This window comes from Homalodisca vitripennis, chromosome 6 (assembly GCF_021130785.1).
Source record: "Homalodisca vitripennis isolate AUS2020 chromosome 6, UT_GWSS_2.1, whole genome shotgun sequence".
NCBI classification, from domain to species: Eukaryota; Metazoa; Arthropoda; class Insecta; order Hemiptera; family Cicadellidae; genus Homalodisca; species Homalodisca vitripennis.
Genome location: NC_060212.1, coordinates 86,884,507 through 86,909,658, shown reverse-complemented (window position 1 = coordinate 86,909,658; position 25,152 = coordinate 86,884,507). Strand labels below are relative to the sequence as shown.

Below are 25,152 nucleotides of genomic sequence, written 5' to 3'. Positions count from 1 at the left end.
TCAATACAATATGACGCGTTAGAACACTGAACAAGTAGTGTAGAGATAATGCTCAGTGTAACATGTTCATACATATAAAAACTTATCACGAAGGCAGTGGCTGAGTACGCAGCACACCTGGCTTTAGCTCCCCTCCGTGTGATACGTGATCTCCTATTGAGTCTCTCGGATCATATCCTAGCGTCATGCCTCGCCACGCCGCGCCGTCCAGCTTCTAGCTTCCTTTTACATAATAGCTTCAGCTTTACGTACAAACCCTTGGAACCATACTGATGATTGAGCTTCTTGTCAGGCTTGGGAGATATATCACAGTGTAAACTCTTACCGGTTAACGGCTGTCTTCAAATTTTACTATGGATGAAAGTCAAATATTCAATTGTTTGAGTATATTTGTTTTGTCACAGGCAATGTTTCACAGAAACCATTATAACTTGCTATATAAATTATCACACAATACTTTGGTTCCAAGTTTTTCTGGTGGAGGTATCTGTACAAACACCCCGTTTGCTGAGCCGGTTACCGGCTATCTTAAGTATGAGTAGGAGTAAGTAGAGACAGCGTCGCAACGCTATGCGAAACTATCAAACATATGGAATACTCTCTATTCTTAGATGTGTACAACCCAAGGCTGAGTATAATAATAGTAAATGATGTTTCGCTTTGTTGATACTGACTACCGGTTGATCTCAGCACGAATAACTTCATGTAAGCGTAAATAATGTAGATCATGAGTCGATACAGTCCCTCTCATCGCAATGAAGATTTTCTCGTAGATCAGTTCATAGCTTCCCAATTAAATAAAAGTTCCCCATTATTTTCATAACATTAATAAAAAAACTAACAATAACACACAAACATTAACTAACATTAATTTACTAGTGGCTGTCAAGGAAGTTGTACAATTTCTGTAGATCCTGTCTGTAGTGATTCCGGCCTTGGCGATGTAAAATGGTACTCAAATTCAATTTTAAATACTGAAGACCACCCTAGACGTGTTCTCGACACATCCTACACGAATCTACACTCAAAATAGCTGAATAACAGAACGTCACTAGTGCCTCTCACCAAACGTTGTTATCTAAATCCTGACGCATATCCTAGTTCCCCGTACGTCTGCGATACGAGCATCATTACACATTTCCAAGTACGATTCACTGATCCCTTGGTGTAATCAAAACTAAGATCTGATCTACGACAAGTTGACCTCAATACTGGTTATGTAATGATCGGCCTTGTCAGCAGATCGCACCAGCGACTGACTACCTGCAACAACTAACTGCTCCTATCTGCTATCCGTGTGGAAACAATGCGCATGCGTCGTTGTAGTAGTAGTGCAACAATATTGTACTCTTATTATCTGCGTTTTGACTGAATGTAAATTTATAGAAGTATGCCACACAATACATTGTTGTAGGGGAGTAAAGGAAGAAAGCAAATATTACCACAACATAAACACAGAGAATAATGATTTCTAAGATTCTTTCTATCGTGATATGAACGAATATTTCAATCTACTTGGTCTGTACACGTCCTTTAAATATTTTTCTGCCATCTGAACCCCCTTAAATCAAACCCTGTTTTAAGCAAAAAAGTTTGATACAGCCCATATCGGTTTCACTATGCGCCTTATTTAAATCAGACGATACAAATACCCTGTTTTAAATTTTAGTTCCTTTAATTTCCTCAATAAATGAACTTTTATTAACTATGTAAATAAACCGACAACCAAGAATCGTAGGACTCAACTCAAAGTAACGAAAGGGTTATCGTAGACGAACAGATACAAGACGGACTGCCTTTTACTTACTGAAAACAAAATAAAAATCGATATTCTTTAAACCAAGAAGAAAGGAATGTACCAAGTTTGAAGTCTCTAGAACGCGCAAGGGTTATCGTAGACGGACAGATATAAAACGGACTGTGTTTTACTTACTGAAAAGAAAATAAAAATCGACATTCTTTAAACCAAGAAGGAAGGAATGTACCAAGTTTGAAGTCTCTAGAACGCGCGGTTATTACTCAGATGGACGGATAGCGGCACTGTTCTAAGTTGAATGATTTCCAGTGTTCCGAAACATTCACAAAAAAACAATAACCTCAAAATTAACATCGAAAACTGTGCTCCTATTAGTTTTCCACCAGTTTAAACAAATGCACTTGTTTGATCCATCCCCCAACATATGACGTCATGGTTATCAATGGTAAGCATGACACAGTGATGACAGCTTCTATGAATATTTATAGAAGACAATTGAAAGTCCGCAACAGTGACCCAGAACGCTAAGCTGATCCAGATTTATAACGACAATAATTGAGCAGACATAAAAACGAAGGGGAGAAAGGGAGGCTGAGAGCAGCTGATAGGTGATAACAATGAGGGAGGGAGGGGAGGCAATTTGTGGGAGGCGATGTTATCAGTGACGGCGAAAGGCAACCGGAGGTTATAGGGGAGGGTCTGTCAGGAGTCCGGGTGGGTCCGATGGCACACCGGACTGTCTAGGATGATCAGTGATCTAAACTACGATGAAGTAATACAGCAAATGTTTTATTACATATACACGCCATAGATCCAACAGAGTTGCCTCAAAAGAGTTCAATAATGTACTTTCTGGAAGTAACATTTCAAAATTTAAGTTAAATTAAACTTGCAATATGATACAGTCTTCAGGAATTATAAGCATGTTTAGAGCTAACGTTATTTCCGGACTAAGGCGATTCCAACAATACTAAGTCTATTATTGTAGAGTTGTAGTGTGTTAAAGTTTTTGAAACTCTAGTCCTTTCATCCTTAAAGTTATTTTCAGTTATACAAAATGGAAAACTGATACAAATTCTTGGAGCAATGCTACATTACTAAATCTTTGAAAACACTGTGAAATTGTTTGATCTGAGATGATGTCAAGTTTGTTTTGTAAGTTCAAGATTCAACAAAAATATGTATTAGATGGCGTAATATGTATCGTTAGGAAAGGACCAGTGCTAAACGAATTAGAACTCAAAGACATTGATTCACCTGCAGGATTAAAATTTGACATTGGCATTCTTACTTCCTTTTGTACCATCCACCCCAAAAGGTATATCTGGAGTTTGTGAGCTCTGGCAACGACAGTACAGTGACAGGTCCTTGGTTGGTGTCCTTGGCTGGGAATATATCAGAACATTGAGGGATTTGACAAAAGCTCCGAAGAGCAGCGTTTCAAAATTTAGACTATTCCGAGAGATCTTGGGGCTAATTTACAATATGATAGTAGTACTAAACTAAATCTATTGGTACCTGTACTCTCGACTCCGGCAGGTTGATTTTGAGGGCCACCTCCTCTCGCATGAAGATGTCCGGGTACCTGGTCTTGGAGAAGAGAGCCTCCAGGATGTCCAGCTGGGCGCGGGTGAAGGTTGTTCGTTCTCGCCGCTGCTTCCGAGGGTTTCCTGAAAGAACACGAATGATTTTTAAGGGTGTCAGAGATTGTAGGTCCTTTTAAATTTATAAGATTGGAAATGCTATAACAATATTGGAACAAGCCCTGCAGCCTCATCAAGACTATTACATAATCAGCTTGGATCAAGGTAAACGTTCCAAATGAAGATATCTATCAAAATTGATAAAGTCTTAAAATTATAGTCCTACTAGTTTCCTTTCAAAAAATTCAAAATAAGAAGTTGGTAAACTGTTGGGATAGCCAGTCTCTGTTTTGAAAGTACAATATTGATTATAATAACATCGCTTTTTTGTCTTGTGCGGTTTTTTGTTGCGGAAATCGGTAGTCTCAGAGCGTTGAGTTCTCAACAAATTTGGATATCAAGTCTTGATTGCTAAGGGAAGTACCAACACCACTAAAAGGCGATTTTCGGAGGCAGCTACATGAATTTTTCTCGCGCTGGAATAAAGTGATCATTAGAGTTGTGATTATTGAGAGGACTCATATGTCCACCTGTCTCATATTTAGAGAGTTGTTCCATTTTCGTTTATTACAAAGGATTACCGACAGGTCCTTAAACCGTGTCTTTGTCTGTCTGTCCGTATGTGCTATAACTAGTGATAGAATGGTCCTAGATGTTGAATCTTGACAGATATGTTCTTCCTGGACCAAAGAAGACCTCTATTGAATGTGGAGTGAAAAGGGCAGCAATTTATAATAAAGCGAGAAAAAGTTAAAATCTGTTCAGCAAAGACTCTTGTTGCCTTTTGTGGAATACTTCCTTACTCAGTTGCATCTGTTTATTCCTATTACAATTTTCTTGTTTTTCCTTTTTCCTGTTGTGTAAGTAAAGGACAGTTTTAAACTTGCAATTCCATTTGCTCGGCTGTGACCGTTTAGATGCTGGCATGAGCCCACTCATCTTTTAAAACTGCGAGATGTTCTAACATTCTTTCAAATAGTGAATATATATTTGACCTATAGCAATATAAAATGTGGCTGCATTTGAAACTGACTATACAAATTGGTTTCTTGAGAACTATTATAAAGCTAACGAGTGAAAGAGCACATCGAAATGCAAACAGCCCTTTATCATTGGGGGAAGAACTTAGGGCGATTGGTTTAGAAACGCTGAAGTGGAGGGCGTTATATCGAGTTAGAGGCAAATGTGCAGTGATTAGCGATAATTGAAGGGAGGAGCCCTGTTGACATTCCGGGGTCGGTTGCTCTTCCGACCCCTGACTTCCTGATAGCGAGTAGGTCATAGCTTCAGGGTGTTTGTTTGATTAGACTCCCACGAGTGTGCGAATAAATAGAACGGTTACGGTGCGCATATAATCCAAGAATCATGGGTTGGATTTGACATTCCTCTCTCTCACCTTCACATACCTGATTGATATTGCTATTTTTAACTGTCATATCATATTTTGTCCAATCTTCAAATCCGGAGTATCTTATCTTCAGACCCACTTTTTAACACTCTATACCTAGCTATGTAATATCTCTTCACCCAATCTTTCTGTACTATAGCCTTACATCGTTTCGCACAATTTATCACATTGCAGACTCAGCTTATCACGTATCTAGGTCCAGATAGATTATTTGTCTAGATTTAGCTTATTATGTCTCAAGCATAGTGTATCACATCTCTATACCCAGTTGATCACATTTATAGACCCAACGCCTAAATCTAGTTTATTTTACCTGCAGGCCCAGATTGTCACATATTTTGGCCCAAATCGCATTTATAATATTGCTTGGCTTGTTTATTATACGAGGAGTCCTCACTATCCAATTTCTAGACACTGCCAATTTGTTATACCATACCGTCATTTATGTTTCCATACGGTTAGGGGCTATCATAGTTTATAATATTTTCTTACCTCAGTATATATCAAAGCTATCCAAACATATTTCCTTTCCACCCAATTTACCTTCTGTCTATCTCTCTTCTATATAGACAGTTTTATCATTAGTAGACTGAAAACAGTGTCGTCATTACAAATAAATTATGCAACATCATAATTTATGTTACTTATATAACTCTTTGTGTGCGTTACACTTTTAGTTATTTTTTAAAATTTACCCCGTTTTTTAATATTCTACAGATTTATTAGATTGTAAATCAATCAAGTTAATTCCCACTTATCGCCTATCTAGACAAGGTTCAGGCTTGCCATAACTCCAGACACCACAATATTTAAAAATCCTTTCTATTTCTGTTTGAAAACCTTAGTACATAAAGTTTTATCACATCTCTTGATACAGTTTTCATCTTCACATGAATAAATCAAATTCACATTAGTCAATCAATAAATCATGTATTGTCGTTAAGATTTTATGCATTAAATAGTCAGAAAGCTTAACGTATGAGAACAACGTATTAAAAATCAAATTCCACATCGTAAAGTTCTTACAGTTTGTAGAGATATGGATTGATTAAAATGCTCTTCACTGTCTTTTTGAATCTGGGAAAAGGTAAATTCTTAATATCTGCAGGTATTTTATTGAATAGTTCCACTACCTGATATTTGAAACTGTTTTGTTATTTCCATATGTAGCCTACATCTATTGTTTTCAGGTTAAACCTATTCCTTGTACAGTGATCATTCACAGCGATACAATTTAAAAGGCTTCTAAGACAATGTTTGACAAAAGTACTCTATGCAGTACATAGATTTGAGGTAAGGTCAGCACATCGAACCTTTTGAATAATAGCCTACAGTGAGCATTTCATTTGAAATAACTAACTATTCTTAGTGCTCTCTTCTGCAGCACGAAAAGCTTTTTAGCAGTATGAAAATTATCCCAAAACAGGATGCAATATGCCAGGAGGCTATTTACATTAGTATATTCAGAGAAGGATCTCAATCGGAACACTACCCTTTAAAGTTCTTAGTATAAACAACCCCCTTGAAATTGATGCAAAAACCCTGTCAACATGACTGAACCTCTTCAAGTCTGAATGGATATCTATCTACCTTCAATAATGTCAAAGACCTTCCTTTTTCTTTTCTTTGTGTGATATTAAGTGGACGATCAAGAATTTTACCTGCATTAAGGGAAAGTTTGTTAGATGCGCACCAGTCACTTATGACGCTACCATAAGAAATGGGAGTAAAATTCATCTCATCAGATGTTTTGCTTTGCATACAAAGGTCAATGTCATCAGCAAACAAATAGCCCTTTACACCTTCAGCTTTTAAACTATATGGAAGGCAGTTGATATAAACAATAAAAAGTATGGATTCCAAAATGCACTTGGGCATTTCGAAGATGCCAAATAGTCATCAGCAAGTGTTTGATTATGTAAACATTTTCTGGGGTACACGATGTGCAACATGAAGTGTTTCAGAAACAGACCAATTCAGATAAACAGACTGTGACCTATTATCCAAATACGGCCTAAAAGTTGTACAGCTAAGTCACTAAAGCCAAAGAAGGATAATTTACCAACAAGAACACCATGTTCCACTGTGTCAAAGGACATACTACTAGGCACCGTTCAGTCCAAGCGAACTATTCGATCAACTTTATCACATCTAGATACAGTTCTAGTTTCAAAGATTAATAGAAACACACAACGTTAACAAACTCAAAAATGGATCCACTTTATCACATCTCTTGATACACCACTAGTTTCAGAATTTCACATACTACTAGACACAATACTAATTAACCGAACTCTAATGCTCATTCAATTTATCACGCCTGTCAAGTGTTTTAAATTACTTTAAATAACCGTATTTATACAACATAAAATTCTAACCGGTTTTTTAAATCTTTACCGGTCCTTCTGTGAAATTAGGCGACACAGAAGATTGTCCATGGTAATAAATGAAGCTTTATAACTATACGCAGAAACTTCAGATTGTGCAGTTGTGTTTGTAAGGGTTGTGGCGGAAGCGGGGGAGAAATAGAACGAGATGAGTAAATCTATGCTACACAGGTATCTAACTATATTATGAGGTTTTTGCCACATTTTAGTATGTCACATCTTTTAATTTTTATACTTTGCTTAAAGTCTTACTAGTTTACCGACTGACATGGAATGCTATAACTTGAAACACGTTGGACAACCCTTCCCTCCCCCCGCCTTTGTTAATGTATGATCTCACCTGGAGGGTAGCCCATGGAGGAGTGCAGGGAGTCCATGGCCAGACCGATGCCGTTGACGGAGTACGGTCCTGCAGACTTGAGGTAGGAAGCCATGCCGGGACTCGGACCCGAGCCGCAAGCGCTGCTGAACGCAGGGAACGCCAACTCCCCATCAGGGTTGCAACTGAAACAACCCCCGCACATCACATTATGCGCCGTCATGTTCCTCAGAGAGAAAGTTGCAGAAAAACTACCTTCGCGGCCACCTGGCTGTTCAACTGCATTCCTTTCCGCCTCAACTCTACCCTTAAACTTGTTTTGGTCTTTTTCAAACATTTCTTCAAGTTGCAAGCTATGTTTACCTGCTTATTCGATTATATTTTACTTTATCTAAATAAGTGTAAGGACTATTCATATTGAATTTAATATCAGTCTATACAATTAAGTAACCTACTGGATTAAAAATTTAAATTATTAAAAGATAATCCTTATAGTACCTGAAACAATGAATACTAAAACTAGTATTCTCTGCCTAAAAAACCAACAGAATTGGATTTGTAAAAGTTTTAATTTTATTTTGATATTTTTTCGGAAACTTACTAGTTTTTTTATGCAGTAACAGTGAGTGATTCGTATCTTCGGATGTTTTCATTCAAAATAGTGTATTTAGAGCTTTTCCATATTCTTATATATTTGTTTATAATATCCGATGGCAAGCATCACCTTGCTTATGTAGTTAGGATATACCATATTTACAAGTTTAAATTTATTTCCAGAGCCATATTGTGTAGGTTGAACACAAAAACATTAAAAACATAGAACCAGTTCGATTTAACTATGTATATTATTTAATAATTTAATAGGTGTACAAATACAATCATAGGTTCGGAACCAAAGACTTTTTTGAACAGCAAAAAAGGTGTTGAAAACACAACGAGCATTGTCAAAACAGTCCAGCCTCCCTGGATCGAGAACAGTTTTTGTCCAAAGTAACGCTTTCAGGGGAACGGCTCTGTGGAGATAGAGGACGGCCGAATAGCGCCCGGAATAGAATATTGATAGGTGGATGTATTCAGTTGAACGTGAAACCCCAATTAGGGGAGACCAGCTGGGGGGACAATGGGCGAGGGGGTAGTGGAGGGGCAACACGTGGCCCTAAACAACAACAAACATCTTTGCCGACGGCGTAAACAGATCTGCCTCTCTCTGGACAAGAGCTGAAGACATGGCCCGAGGTACCTTCCACTCCTGTCACCCGCAGGTACCAGTTCACACTAAGGCACCCGGTGTTCCTCGCGTTCAAGTCTCCGCCCCGGGCGAGGATCTGACATCCCTCAACTGCCTTTCACTTGACTGGATCGAGACTGCCAATTTTTGAAATGAATATTTCAAAAGCCTTCAATATAAAAGGGATCAGGGTTCTTTTCAAGAGAAGAGGGGTCTTAAGTGACTTAATATTTCAATTTTTAATAGGTTGCCTGATAATCTTTTTAAATAAAAGAGAGGGAAAAATTAAATATGGAAAGAATTCTGAAATAGTTCTCTCAACGGTTTCACACGCCCTATTGTATGCTATAACAGGAAAGTGTCTTCGGAAATATTTCCAAACTTGCATAACTAAATTTAACCACCTGTTAACTGGAGAACGTTTCTTAGCTCGGAGGGTAAACCTTTTTAAGTGGTCACCTACGAAATAACTTAAATACAATATTTATGTTACGGTATTTTATCTGAATAACTTCAACTGGCATAGTAAAGTACAGAAATAATGCTTACATAAGCCGGATCACATGGGATACATTTTCACATTTATATTATATTTGCTTACATTATTAAGTAACAATAGTTATTTAAAATAAATATTATAGAAGGTAATATGTGTTGTAATTATGGTATAAAAGGTTTAAATATAATGGTTTTGAACAGTAAATAGTTTAGGGAACACTTAAATTGTTATATGTACTTTGTTATGAATAAAACTATTATTTTAACGCTTGATGTAAGTTGTAAATATTTTGTGCATTCCTTACTTGTTATTGAACCATTGCGAATGACGTCAGATATATAAGATATTTATGCATTTTACGGTAATTGTATCGGTATTTTTTGAAATTTTATTTAGTCTATCATTAAGGTTTGAGAGCGTGGATCTGAATAAGAGTGCACACTTGTGTTTAGCTAAATTATAAGATAACATAAACTATTATAAATTGTAATGGTTTAGTAATTTATGAGACTCTATTAGTTTGGTTAGAAAATGTTAATTCACCCTAATTTTATGACAGGAGAAAGTAACATTTTCTTAGGTAGCTACTCTATACATAACATGAATGTCTATGCAAAATGTCGAAGTGATTGATAGTTTCTAATTTCTATTCAACGTTGCGTGTAACTAAGATATATATTAATAGCAATTACAATTGTCCATATCTTCTATGATTTTAAAACATCTTGCTTGTTTTGTGGTCAAGTAGCTGATGAAGTCGGAGAAAAAAAAAAGAAAAGTATAAACAAACCATCAGTAAAGTAAGTATTCTTGATTTTAAAAATAACGTTTCAACGAAAGCTGAAGAAAGAGGTGACTTGTTAGGAAAATTAGTCCAAAATCGTATACTTTTTGAACATGACTTGGTAGCTGCAGAGGCTAAATATCATGCTATTTGCTACTCTTATTTTTTAAATCGAATACCTACTGATAAAAAGCATCACAAAGATGATAACATCACACAGGCCATGAAAGAGATTTTGTTTATATATAAAATAATAATGATTCACAATTTACATTATAAGAGCTAAAAGATATTCCTACCGAGTACGTACCGGATGATAAGACTATCATTTCTAAATTGAGGGAGAAGTATTTGACTGATATAATAATTGCAACTAAGGTTGGGTCATTCACTATTATATCTTTTCGTGACACAGAGTCAAATATTTTATCTAAAGCTTGGTACGAGAATAGTAGAAGCTGCTGCGGCGATTATTAGAGAAGATATTCAATCATCTGTAGTTGAAACAAAGTCTTATCCACCTCCAAATAATTATTGATTATTATCAATAAATAAATATATAATTAAAATTCATTTGAAATATTTCTTTTAATATTGTATGTATGGTAAAAATAAGTATTATTTAGAGAATATATAATTTATAATTAATATCTATAAATATTGTATATTAAATAATAAATAATAATAAAAATTGAATAGTAATAATAACAATAATAATAGTATTAAGTAATAATAATAATATTAAGTGAATAATTAACAATATAACTAATTTATTTATTGTATTCTACTGGCTGACCTCGCATTATCGTATATATATAGGTAAGCGGTTCCCTACTCTTTGCGCTGTATCTCAAAAAGGGTTGAACGTACATAAAATTACTCAAAACAAAAGTTGAAGAGAATTTTCCGTTCTACAATTTATCTAACCACCTTCAAAGTCATTTAGCGTAAGGGAAACGAGATATTTGCAAAAAAACCGATTTTCGTGAAGTTTGACCTTAAATATCTTGATTATAATGAGACTTTTGAGGTAAGTTTTTATACCATCAAAATAAAGACGTATGCAAATTTTTAGCTTATTATCTTTCATTCCGAGGTTGCATCCTTATTTTACCGGACTATACGATTTGTTATGAAGGTAATAGAAAAAATAAATAAATCGTCACGAAAATATCGTAGATTATATGTGGGATGATAACGATTATTTCTTGTTTTAAGATTTCTCCATGTGACAGATATTGCCATTAAATGTGTCAGGGAATGTACGCCAAGGTTGCCAAATTTTGAAATGAAATGTTGAAATCGTTTCTTGCTCATGCTTATGACCTAAGAAAAAACTACCATTATCATTTAAAACATCATACATTGGTTTGGATTTGGGGTTATGATATTCTAATAGATAAAAATAACTATGGCTATGAGATTTCTATGAAATAAAATATAATTGAAAAATTTAAAAAAAAATTACATTTGAGAAAAACACGTTTTTTAAAACGGAAACCGCCTTGAAGTTGACTTTTTAAGAATATCACCCTATTGTACATCCACATCATGACTGTGTATGTCGAACTAGATTTTTGCACTATTGGCTTTACGATTTTTTGGATGCAAAAGTCAGTCATTGGGTAGTAGGATGTTATACGGAATAAAGAATTGATAAAACCTCGATTTTAATTCTAAAGGACGCGTTTATAAATCATTTGAAACCTTGAATTTATAATTACATGGATGGACCAATAGAGTTTTTAGTGCATCTGTCGATGGATTACCATTTATGTAACGAATATTTTAGTAACGTCGAAAATTTGATACAAATATAGCATACGAGAAAACAAAATTATTATAACAATACTATCGTATATAATTGGTTTTTACATCGCAGTTAAACATTTTAATCTCCTACGATTAAAATGGTCTCCTACGATATTATATTGGGATTTACCACATATGTGTTTTTTAGAGTATATACTTACGTAAAGAAACAACTACTAAGTGCAACTCTTGTCTCCCAATACCACGAATATTTATTTTACCGTGCAGCCGCTGAATTACTCCAGAAATTACTAATTAAAAATAAATTGTATGAATAAATGCCAACGGATATAGTATATAGGATCAATAATTTAGTAGCCTATTTTGATTCTCAAATTATCTCTAGTAGAAAACCGAGTTTACCATGCATCGCAAATCCAGTTTAGTCAGTTTCACAAATAAATTACAATATTTCTAAAGTGTTCTAGCAATTATAATCTCTACGTCAATTTACAATAACAGTGCAAATTATAACCTACGAGTAGTTGAAACAAAAGTTTTAATACCATCTCTCTTAAACGAATTTTAAAATCCGCAAAGGCGAATGGACCTCAAAAGGCAATAGCTTCAATACAAGAGGAAAATATCTCGCAACTTTGATAATCGAAAGTCGTGCATAAAAAATCACTTCTTTCAGGTTATATGGGAAAGAAAATGTCTCCTAGGTGGTATAATCACCAAGTAAGGCTATGTATTCAACACTTCCTGAAGTAAGAACATACTTTTTTATATAGATTAGCATTCTGTCGCCAATCAAGTGAACAATCGAGGCTATTTTATTTAAACACACTTTAAGATAATTGAAATTTAAAATGGGGAATATGAATACTATCCATTTACAGTACTAATTCTCAGCTTTGCAAACACAAATATATACATATTAAGACAAACAAGAATAAACATTAATACACCGGGGGAAAAAACTTGCCCACGTAGTGTGCTCTGCTCTCAAAACAGTGTTGTAATGCTTTCTTACCTTTATAAAATGTAATGTAATGTCTCCCAGAATGCAGCCTACGATTATTTATTGACAAATAAATAAAAATGGTTAAATAAACCTTAACTCTCAAGATTTAATAATTTTGTATTGTTTCTTTTAAAGATACCACAATTAAAATATGCTCAAACTAAAAATCTAAATTTGTTGTAATACATATGTAAGAAAGTCCTTGTCCCCTTATGACATTTTGTGGATAGAAAAATCATCGAAAATAATTAAATAACACAAAATTCTAATATTAATGCTCAGTAAATTCAGGCTTAAAATGTAACCTGTTGAGTTGACCTCAAATTTATTGTACATGGTTAAGAAGCATTAAATATTATATTTTTCAGTTTTGGCATTTCGTAAAACTTATGTAAAACAAATGCAAAACATAAAATACGTATATAAACAGACTGACGAAAAATTACGTTTATTACAAATGTGTAATTATTCGGGTATAAACCATATTTCTGAGATATTGCCGCACAATTTTGAAACGCAGAGTTGAAATGTCGCAAGAGTACCTCAGAGTTGCGGGAGTGGCGTATACACAGCACTTGTGCTCTCTCCAGCCGCAGTCTCCAGCTCCAGTGCAGTGTGTTGTTCCAGCGAGGAGCAAGGGGGAACAATAGGGATGTAAACGAGGAGGAGTAGGCAATGAACATTTGGCAGCATTGTGAGCGCCTCTCTTCGCCCGAGTGTTTGACTCTGGGCAGAATGGATCCACAAATCCGGAAATATTAAAGTGCAGGGGCTGACCGAGCACTCGAGTGCGGTATTGATGGCTTGTACCGCCGCCTGCTCGCCACAGTGTACTTTAGCCCGCCGCGTCACATGTGCTGCAGGATCCCGGCTTGTGTCCTACCCGAGATTATCAGGGCGTCTGCGATTAGCAGGTTAAGGCCTAAACAATGTATAAGTTTGTTAGGTCACTAAGTCTCAAGATTTCCACCATGAAAAAATAAAGCTGGAGAGAATATGGTTGAATTGCTGGAGAATGGATGAATGGAAAGAAATTCCATATTTAACTAAATTCCAATAGAAAGAGGAACAAACTGACTCCGCACGAACTGTGATGAAAGATTTGACAGAAGTATTAGCAATGCAAAGTGTTCGTTTTAACAATATATTGTTTTAATCTGATTCTCAAAATCAATTTTTAAATGAAACAGTTTGTAAATTGAAGGAGTTTACTTTATTTATGTTGTTATGTTTATGAAGCCTATTACCCCAAAGACGATTTTAGTTATGCTGATCAAACTCTCTGAAAGTGCTCGCAGTAGGCTACATATTTAATTCGAGGTCTATAAAACATTGAAAATCTGAGAATGGACGTTGTATCTTGTATAAACATATATGTAACAGTAAAATTAATAATCTTATTTAACAACAAAACTAAATAACGAATTAAATAAGATAAGAAGTACCCTTAAGGAAATGAAAAGGTGTATTAGCAATTGTGACATGCACATTTTGAACTAGTGACAGACATTTAGTTCCAAATTATTATCCTAAACATTAACTGTTTTTCATGTTAACATTTATTCAGTTTTTCTTTTTTTAATTCGTCGTTAAAACTGAACGACGTATTTCGTACTTAAAGATAATTACTTTTACTGTCACACATTTTACATTTTTAATATGGATTTTTTAAAAGCTTTATAAGATTTGTGTACAGCTCTCAACTATAGGCCTACATTGTAGTATTATTGTGAAATATCCTGCACAAACCGTCATAAATGTCATGTAAAAATATTAACTCGGTATGTACGTAAACCTTTATCTTATGCAATTATTAAAGACAATTTGAGTTTAAGAAGGGAAACATTTTTATATAATAACGTAAATATCCATTTTGTGATAGAACACCATTCATGTGTTAGGTTTTTGCTTTGTTTCGACTGTTTAGAGATCAAGTAAGCTTTATATTTAATCATATATTATAGTTTTAAATAAACTCGAGGATTTGGAAAAATATTATACCAAGCACTTTCTCAGCGTACATACCACATAACTACATCCATACATCATCCGAGTGTCAATGGTGAGTGAAAATATAAATTTAATTATAAGGAAGAGTGTTAGTTACTTTTAAAATGGCGAATTTACGCTTTTGAGCTAGCTTAAGGGGTAAGTGAATCTTAAGTTTTCAATACAGCATAAATATTCTGATATTGTGTGTGTGTGTGTGTGTGTGTGCGTTACGTAACACGGCTTGTGTAAACGACATTGTCGCAAATAAAGCCGTAACAAGTTGAATAATGGTACAAAATTGATCTTATAAATATCTAGGTTGATATCTCTTTCCAGCTTGGTACGCCATTTGGTTTCAATAGGGCAATCGTCAAAACTTTACAAAATACCATAACTACGTTATTTATGAACCTAGAGGAAAAAGAGTTATGGATGCTTATAACACTTACTACAAAGTTTATTATTATTTAATTAACAAATTTGTATCTTAAACAGTTTTCAAGATATCATTCAAATGTCAATTCTATAGGAATGTTCTATTTCAAAGGTGATAGGAGTACTGGAGCTAGTTCAAACTTCGTACAAAATTTGATCTTACTCGTATAAGTACTAAGGTTATGTTAGTTGGTCAGCTTGGCTACCATTTCATTCCATTATGGCGGCCGTTTATATACTTACGAAAAATCACAACTCTGTTATTTATAATACTAAAAAAATAAAATAAAAATGTCCTGACATGTTTAAGGCATTTCCTAACATTTTTAACATACCATTGTTTTGTATCTTAACCGTTTTATACATGAAAATCCCATGACAATAAATTTAAAATAATTCGGTTTTCACAAAGTCTAACTACTACTTGCGACTGAGCTGGAACGGCTATTTGAGTTAGTTTAAATTTGACTAACCCATGGTTGGAAATCCCTAATTTGTAAGTATTTAGGAGATGTATTTAAAGATCCATTTTGCAGAACTGATTATATTCTTGGAAGGGATTACTGTACAATACTAAACATGCGTATGAAATATTATACGGACTACTAGGTGCCTAGAACTAATTTGTACTGTACAAGCAAACAATCTGGGTTTCTTGAAATAGACAGAGAAATATTTTAATAGGCTACAGACGACTGTTTCGCAGAAGTGGTAACTTTCAATCTCTTTATCTAGTGTTGTCTGACGGTGACATAACTATTATTTATGTGTCCGACGGACAGTTTAAGTATGTCTAGCCAAGAACAAAGTGATTGGTGAGAAAAGTTACTCAACCCTTTCGATATACCCAAACTAGCGCAGTTGATGATTTGATTCTTTTTTTACAGAAATTACTTTATAGACTTTTTAAACACCCAGGTTGTGTGCTTAAAAGATGCAAATTGACTCTTGACTTCTAGATTAGAGTCCTAGTTTAGCTGACATTTTTATTTATAAATGGTGATTCAAAGCCGTAATGGTCACTCACATATGGCATTGCATGTGGTGTCATATAACTCATATAACATCACTATCAATATCTCATAAAAAATTACATCGAAGTGAGAATAGTTATACGTTGTGGTAAATGCGTTTTTGTGTGAGGGACTACTGCATATCCTACCTGGCATGCATAACATTATATTATTTACTAATAGTAGTAAACCAGCTGTGACGATGAACTTAATTATGTTATATTAGCAGTCCGTCACCTGACCGCAGGCTATGTGCAGTACAGAGACATCTCTTCATCTGACGGACGAAGGATTACAAATGCATCTGTTAGGGAGTATATGGTAGTAACCAGCAGTGGGGATGTAGAGTTAATATCCGCAGAGCGAGAAGACTGGTGCACATAATCCTGCCTAAAGCTGGTGCAATACAGACAGGCTTATAGATCGCCTGCTAGTACGACATAAGCCAACATAAGCAATTACATTTGGTCACTACGAGAAGGCGGTGTCGAACCAAAGCTTTAGGTACGGTACTGTACAGCATGTTCAGCGACACGAAGACTGGAATGGAACACGTCAATTAATTATAGCTTTGGGTATGAGCGATGTCATAGCGTTCTGCTGATATACCTCTCTAGTGTTTAAAGTACAATAAATTGTAGCCTCAAGGAAATACAGATTTGTGCTTGATCATGACTGAAATTTATTACTTAGTAGCAGTCTGTATTAATATTAGTACTTAGTAATAGTATTTGAGTTCTTCTTTCTTTTATTGAGTTTAATTTGAATGCATATAATTAATTGTTTGTCTAGTGGATTACATGACTTACTGTTGCTTCTGTTCCGTATGAATGCCTTTAATATAATATGGTTGGCTGCTGTTATGTATTTACGTTTGTTATAATTCGTCTGTTTGTTATGCCGATAATTTGATAGTCTTAATTAATTTATTCCATTTAATTGTTTCCTTTTTACCATCTAATATTTATTCTAATCATACAGCACAATTGCATACATGTTATAATGTTTATTTATTATTTGTTGTTGTATTGAGGTGTTGTTAAAGTATTATTATCCGTTATTATTTATTTGTTATTATTGATTTGCATGTCATATTCATTAATCTAATAATGTTATTGTTTACTTAGCATTAATTTTAGTATTAGCTTAACTCAATATTAGCTTTAAATTCCTGAATAAATAAATGGTGAAAACGTTACGAAATATACTAGTTGTGATAGAATACAACAAAAAATATGTTGTGCAGTATATTGGGTAGTATTTTAAATACGATTTTATTTATTAAGATACGTTAAAAATTACATTTCTTAAAAATGTACATTTACGATATAGTGTTAAGCCAAGCCCTCGTTAGTCAAACAATGGAAACACGTGTTGTAATAATTAAAGCAAAAGTTTGAATGACAAACACCTCTTTATTACTAAAATACTCGAGTAATTGTAGTACAAATTTACTAATCATATAATATGTGCTAACATTAAAAGCTATTGAAGAGCGTTTCATAATTTTGAGTTTTCTTACTCCAGGGAACTCATTTAGAATTCATTGTCGGCCTGAGAAAAGTTTGTAGGCTATCTTTTAGCATGTTCTAAAATTAATTGTTTTATAACGGCTTCTAAGCGATGGAAGTTTATATATTATGTGGTAACCATTTATATCTAGACCTCGGATTCTGTGACTCTTAACCTGACAATGTATGGAAGATTCCAGTATTTACAAGTGTTACAATATCAGTGTAATGAGCTCACTAAAAGAATGTGTACCCATCGTCAGATATGTACCTTTGCAATAATGTGACATTTATTTTCTCTAAGATCAATGATAAGGTGTAGAAATGGAGTTTCTTCCAATTTTTAACTGATAACTTTGAAATGAGTGCAATACTATGCACGAAAACATTCGGTCACTTTTTAGTTTTGGTGTCTTTTTGTGATTTTGCTGGGGATAAGCGATTTAACGTAAAAGTTGTAAGTTTTATATTATTCACGGTTATTTTGTGTATGAAATCTGTATCTGAAATGGATAAGCCCTTCTTCTTAAAATAGCATATCTCCACTATGTTACTAAAAGGAAACTACACAAAAGGAAAGAATGAAAAGTTCAATATTATATTTAATCGTGCTTTTGGAGTCACTTTGTAAATCTCGTAGATTTGCATTCTTGACTCGATTTATATAATCATAATTGACGTATGCCATCACTTTTTACAATAATTGAAGACTGAACATAGTTGTATAAACTGCTTAAAGAAAGCGAACAGCGTACTATGTACTCTTATAACTCTACTGTGTGTAATGTGATCATTAGTCTTGTTATGGAAAGAATGTACGTACTCCTGTTTTATTTAGAAATAGAAGGATCCTAGAGTCCTGTGGATAATTAGGCTACACTAACGCTCAGCCAACAAAAATTCATTATATTGAATGAGTTTAGTGTTATGTTAAGATTAACCATCCACGACATTAAAAGTCGGGGGATTTAGAGGTTGAATCTACATTTTTCCTAACAAAAGGTGTCCATATTTAAATGATTTACAGATTGGTTTACATTTAGTTTTCTGACTAAGTAGATTATTTGGTTGAAAGCAAAAGTTTAATCAAGATTTACAAGATGTTATAATTACATGTATATATTTATATGGAGAATAAAACTTTGGACAGAAAACAATTCCAACTGCTGGAACACGATTGAAAAGAGTAAAATACGAGTACATTATATAGGAAATGTAAAGAGTTCAGGACATTTTGGAAAATATTGAATAAGTTTGTGATAATATTTCCACTATTTATTTTCCACTGTCGCCCATGACAACGGTGGAGTATTCTTTAACTACTCGTAAATGTTTTATAGCTCGACCTTTATTGTACTGTAGTTTAAAAACGTTGCAACTCCCAGATTACCCAAGACCATGTTTAATGCGTATTCTTAGATCTCAGATATAAACTAATCTCACGTGTAAAATGCTTCTTTGTTTCATTTTCTTATAGTATCCATTCGCTATCTTGCAGAGTTCCAAATATTCTGTCGTTAGTTTCAATAACAACAAATTTATAAAACTGTATAGGTGTTATTTTAATGGTTTGCTTCATCAAACAATTTCTATATTTTTTGTGAATGCGTTTTAGAAAAGTAGTGAGTGCTCATGGCATTGCAAGTGCAAGACAACAGATTTGAATCAGAATATATGTCATCATTGTCAATAGGGCCACATGTGTACGAGAAAATTAAACAGAAAACTTAACGTTTCTAAAATTGTTATCTACTATAGGCAATCAAGAATAGTCTTGAGGGAGAAACACCTGATACATAGGTTTTGCCGTGCAGAAAAATATACAAATACAAAAACTGGAGCTGAATACAAGTACACACAAAAGTACATACTAGTTCTTTATACATAGCATTGAAGTTTTTAACACAACCAGGGGCGTACCGACGGGGGTGGACGAACGTGACCTGCCCCCCCCCCCCCACACCCAAGACCACACGATGGTTGCCTAATAGTCTCATTTTCGACGTTTATGTAGAACCTTTGAAATCAATCATAATAAAATACATAAATTAAAACTTCATCTTTTTTAATTTACGAAATACACGGCACTGCTTAATAGAGGGTGTTGCATAACTCTCAGGACCAAAGTACATAACATTATTGATCAGGGCAAGACAATCATATTTCACCATATGAACATGGGCCTCCGGTGCTTACTTTCCCATTTGTCTGTCTGTATATGTTATTTTATAAACAAATTAATATCTTAAAAAATAAAAAAATAAGTCCTATCAAATTAGGGTAAAATGTTTTTGGGTAATGAGGCCAGTTACTGCAAAACATAATACGGTATTATCTTTAATATTTTTTACATGGTGGTCATTAAAAGTGTAACTTTAAAAGTCTTTAAAATCAGCAATGTACTCAAGAATTACAAGAATAACACGTTTAAAAAAAATGTATAAAAAATCTATTGACACCAAAATGATATTAATCGGCTATTAAGATCTACTGATTTAGAGAAGATTAACTGTAACAAGAAATAGGTCACATTGAAGTTCTCAATGAATAGTAAAAAAAAATAAACGACATCTCCAGAACACCTGGAATTCCCCCATCTAGCCCCCTCCTCCCCGGAATTTCCATACCCCGACCCCTGATGTTCCGGACACCCATCAGAGAAGATTCCTGGGTGCGCCACTGACACAACTGTGGGAATTGTCAGAGATAATGAACAACTGCCTGTTGTAATCTGGATCTGTTATACTTATTGAAACATTCTGTTATAATACCATCAACACTCAGACTGCCATAAGGTTTTGAAAGTTTTTTTTATTAAGGACACGAAAGCTCATTTTAAAACCATGTTGTTGTAAAGACAAGTCTGTGCGGTAATTCTTGATAGAGAGGTTCTAGAGACCTGAAACTTGTTACTTAGGTTTCCTTTAAACTAAATAAGAAGTCTATTGATGTTTGTGTGAAAAGATCATAGTACAGTATTGTTTTCCTTAAAGTCAGTATGTTAGACTGTCGTTACGTTCTGTTTGATCCTTCGATACTCCTTTGTATAGAACAAATGAACTTCTTAAATATTTTGGTCGAAAGTCGTTAGAACGTTGAAACTTCTTATTAAGTCAAGCACGATTCTTTTTGAGTAATGAATAGACTAAACTTAGCTATACATGTACAAGATTTTCTATGTCCATTATTAGTATGGCTGAGGTTGAAATATTCTTAATCAAGCAAAATAAAAATCTAATAGAGTTTATCCTTTGTTACTATTTATTAAAATGGTAACAATATAATAAGGTTATAGCTTTATAATCACACACCAACAGGCATAACATTGACCACAAATTACCTTAACGTAACTAGGGCAACATCTGCAAATTAAACGATTTAGGAAAATGGAATTTAATTTGGTAAGTAGAGGTTTCTAAAATAAAACACAATTGAAAACAGTTATTTTTTAGGAGTACCAACAAAACCAGCTCAGTACTGCTTAACCTTAACTGCTGACATTGAACTATAACTATTGTATGACTAAATGTTTTGTATGATTAACCCTTCAAAATACTCACCCTCCAGACAGACTGTTAGGCCACATGGGGTGTTAAACACACCTGTAACAAGAGATAGCGTTTAGAATACATATTAGTCTCATAAAAAAATAAACATGGCTTATATGAAACTATAAACATCCGTCAGAGGCTTTGGTTCAAATAAGTTTGCCTAACAAGAGTATTCGTATCTCGAAAGGTTTGAGTCATATTGTCGACGCATTTCAATCTTTACTTTGGTAACCTTTTTGTTTCTGTGTACCTTTTTAGCATTTGCACATTAACAACTTTACTAATAGTTATCAAACATAAATATTAGTTACAAATATATTTTTTTTGTTTCTTAGTAACTGTTGTCAGTCAACAGTAGGTACCTGTTCATTTAATATTACTTATAAATTAATCTAAACACACAGCAATGAAATACTCAAATGTCAGTAAAACAGATTGTAAGTTTATTAGGAAAGTAGGCAAATTTACGTTTACACTACAATTTTTTAATGTATAATACAAATATTAAATCCATTAAAAAAATTTTTTATATAGGTCTAACTCAAAAGTTATGAAAATAAAACTTCCTTTTAGTAATAAAATAAAATAAACCGTAAAAGTAAAATATAACAATTTCAACACAACCAAACTAAAAATAAAGTAATTTATTAACTTAACAGTCAGTAATTCAACATTACACATAACGTAGTTAGTATGCTGGAAATGGTTGATTCAATGCAGATGTTACGTAGAGCTATAGTTCACCTTCTGCTTCGTGCAGCCTCACGAATAATTCTGCCTCAGACTTGGTTCTTGGAATCTGTTGTTGACGTCCGCCTGAAGAAATCCAAAACAGTCGGTAACGAGGAACCTCAAAACGAATTCTTTGAATCGAGACAATTTAGATCTTAATCACATCTTAATCTTAATCTAGATTACACTTGATTTTGTAGTCTTTGTCTCTACGATGTCGAAACGACACAAAGAGTTCTTTTCGTGCTTCTTCGTTGCCAACTTGAATTCGGATCTCTTCACATACTGGATCTAATAAACTATTGGATATTTAAATCCATCAAAACTTCTCATAGAAATCTCACCGGATTTCAAAATTTCAATTACTTTGAAAGAAACCTCTATGAAATGTAATATGCGACCTTTATCTGGACAACTCAACAAACGCAAGTGAAACTGAATCACGTTAATTGCTGGCGACATTTCCAAGAACAATTTCCCCGTCGCCTAAATGCTAGTTAAGGTAGCTGAATAACGACAAACAAAATGTTTTGATTATTATTCTTGGCTTGTAATTTTAACTCCGTCTTTTATTCATGAAGAACTTAAAGCTTTTCATTGAGTTTATTAAATTTGTTGTACACATGAGTAATTTATTAAAAAAAAAACCATATTAACATTGAAATTCTTCAAAATAACCACCAATATGGTTTCCTAAATAAATCTTATTAAATTTTATTATTTACGAAATAACAAATAAAGATAAAATAAAAATAAAATAAAAAATAAATACAATTTAAGATATAATTATTATTTTATCTTTAAATTGGTAAACTACTAGGCCTAATAGGATTTTTTCAACGTAAGAAAAGCGTTCTTCCTACATCAACTGCATTTTTAATCGACGATAAAGCCTTCCCGATTTATGTTCACAAGTTTTATTGGTCGCCCAGGGGAATCGAACCCGCGACCTTACCCTTCCGCTACGATTAAGGTCGTCCTTCATATATTACTCGCGTGTCACTCTCCTGCGGAAAGGAAGTATTACAGGCTGCAACATGAAGTTGTTTCCAATGTGTCGTGCAAATCTATAATACTTTTGCTATAAATCTAACATTTAGCAGTTTACACCCTGTACAAATTTTCATTTAATTCTGAAGTTTAAAATAAATATAATAAACCTTAACACCACAGCAAAATCGTAAAATCGGAGAGCGCTAGAATTATTTACTTCATAAAAAATGACGTTGTAACATTCTCTCAAGCTAAACTAGGACTCGTCAATTTGCATTTTATAAACACACAACCTGATTTTTGTCTTGGAATCGATAGAGATATTTCTCATAAGAAAGAAATATATTGTGCTTCGCGTTTTGATGGAGGTTCGAAATGGGAGTTTTAAAATATGAAACGATCTCGTATTCTCTCGGATTGTATTTTGTCTTTGCTTGATGCCCTCACACCCGAACGCCAGGTATAAATAATAGTAATTTTACCAACTATACAGAAGTAACACCATATCCATGGTGGCTGAAGCTCAGCATTTATTTATGTGCGAGTCGGTTAGTTTTAAGTGTTTCAATATAAGAAAATATGATCAAAAAAGTCATTATTATTTCTTTACATTACTTTGAACCCTTTTCAACCTTGATTATATACAATGCAATTTGCCTACTCCTGGATTATTACAGACGCATGGACTGAACTCTTGGTTTCATACGATGTAAGCTGTATCTGTGGTTAACCAGCAATAATGACACCCAGAAATCTCTTGGCCATTTAAAATAGCTTTACGCATATTTTTTAACATACGAGTAGGCTACCACGCAGTACAGTCGTAGATAAAGTAATGAAAACAACTTTGACGTAATACACAAATGTAAAATAAGCAGAATATATATACTTTATTAGAGTTTATTTCTATAAAGATAATTTTTTTGTTTATTGAAATTTAATTTTTTTTTTGTTGAATCATTCATGTGATGCTGGGGTTACGACATAAATCGCTGCAATTTACGATAGTAATGATTATGAATGAACAATGTTGTAAGTGGTTACAAATCGTCTTCGTATTTCAGGAGGGAGAGAAAACACTACGGTACCTATTTTCTCACGGTCAGCCTTTTATTGTCAAATGACAAATATTAAAATTATTTTCTTGATCAACCAACATCAAAACAACACATTTTTAAAACGTTCTGCCAATAAAACAAACTCTTAAAGAGCCGCCTTGTTTTACTCAGTAATTTAGGTTCATTTTTCAGTTTAATTTAAAACACATTTGATTAATTCAATTTAAAAAATTAGGTAAAATAATACTTGATTCTCGATAAATGTGAGGGACGTCTTAGAGATAGAACAATTTTGAAATCAATGTTGTTTGTTAGCGAAGTTAAATCCATTCACTGATTGAAAAATAGCGGATCTGCTCTTTCAATTCCAATAAAGTCACGAAGTACGTTATTAATAAATTTACTACTAATTTATCGGGAGTGCCGAAGGCCGAGCGGTCTAAGACGTTGGACTTTGGTTCTGAGTTAGATATAGCTCAGGTTTAAATCCAGTCTGTGACCGAAGCAAGTTTTATCAGTACCATCGACCTTGTGCTGTATTGACACTCCCCTTTATTCTGTTTGATAAGATCCTCGCCCAGGACAATGGCCCATGAGAACGGACAGAATAAGGCTTAAAAGGGGATCGACTCCTCCTTAAAAAAAATTACTAGCTTTGGTCTTGTATATCATAACGCTTTATTACAGTCAAACCTGTAAAGATAACAAAGAAATGCTATCGGACCCAGTTGTACGACAAGGTAGCAGTACACCACACCACGCTTCTCTGACGTTCACTGCAAAATATTAGCCTATAGCTAATGTCATTATTCGAGGACGGAACGGAAATATGATATTAAGAAATCATACGGAAAAGAAATGTTTACATCTCCCAGCAAACAAAAGTGAACATGTGTCAACCTACTGAGTGATAGGCTTCAACGATATTCAGCCAAATCCCTTGGTTGGACATGCACTATCATAGAATTCACTCTTATCTATATAAAAACTAGGTTTCATAGAACATTCGAAGTCTACAGATATAATTTTCTTAAAATATTTTTCCACGTGATATATTCACATTT

At 34.0% G+C, this 25,152-nt stretch overlaps 1 protein-coding gene across 1 annotated transcript in view; it reads right to left on the bottom strand.

The window, feature by feature from the left end:
- The window catches only part of LOC124364523 (homeobox protein OTX2-like), a 75,860-nt gene that overhangs the window by 17,327 nt on the left and 33,381 nt on the right, over window positions 1–25,152 (bottom strand). Inside the window, exons 2-4 of the mRNA XM_046820073.1 lie at window positions 21,315–21,356; window positions 7,535–7,698; window positions 3,275–3,426 (exon numbers count right to left, since the gene is read on the bottom strand). Of these exons, the coding sequence (XP_046676029.1) occupies window positions 3,275–3,426; window positions 7,535–7,698; window positions 21,315–21,340 (342 nt within the window). The 5' untranslated portion in view covers window positions 21,341–21,356. The remainder of the gene's footprint in view (window positions 1–3,274; window positions 3,427–7,534; window positions 7,699–21,314; window positions 21,357–25,152) is intronic.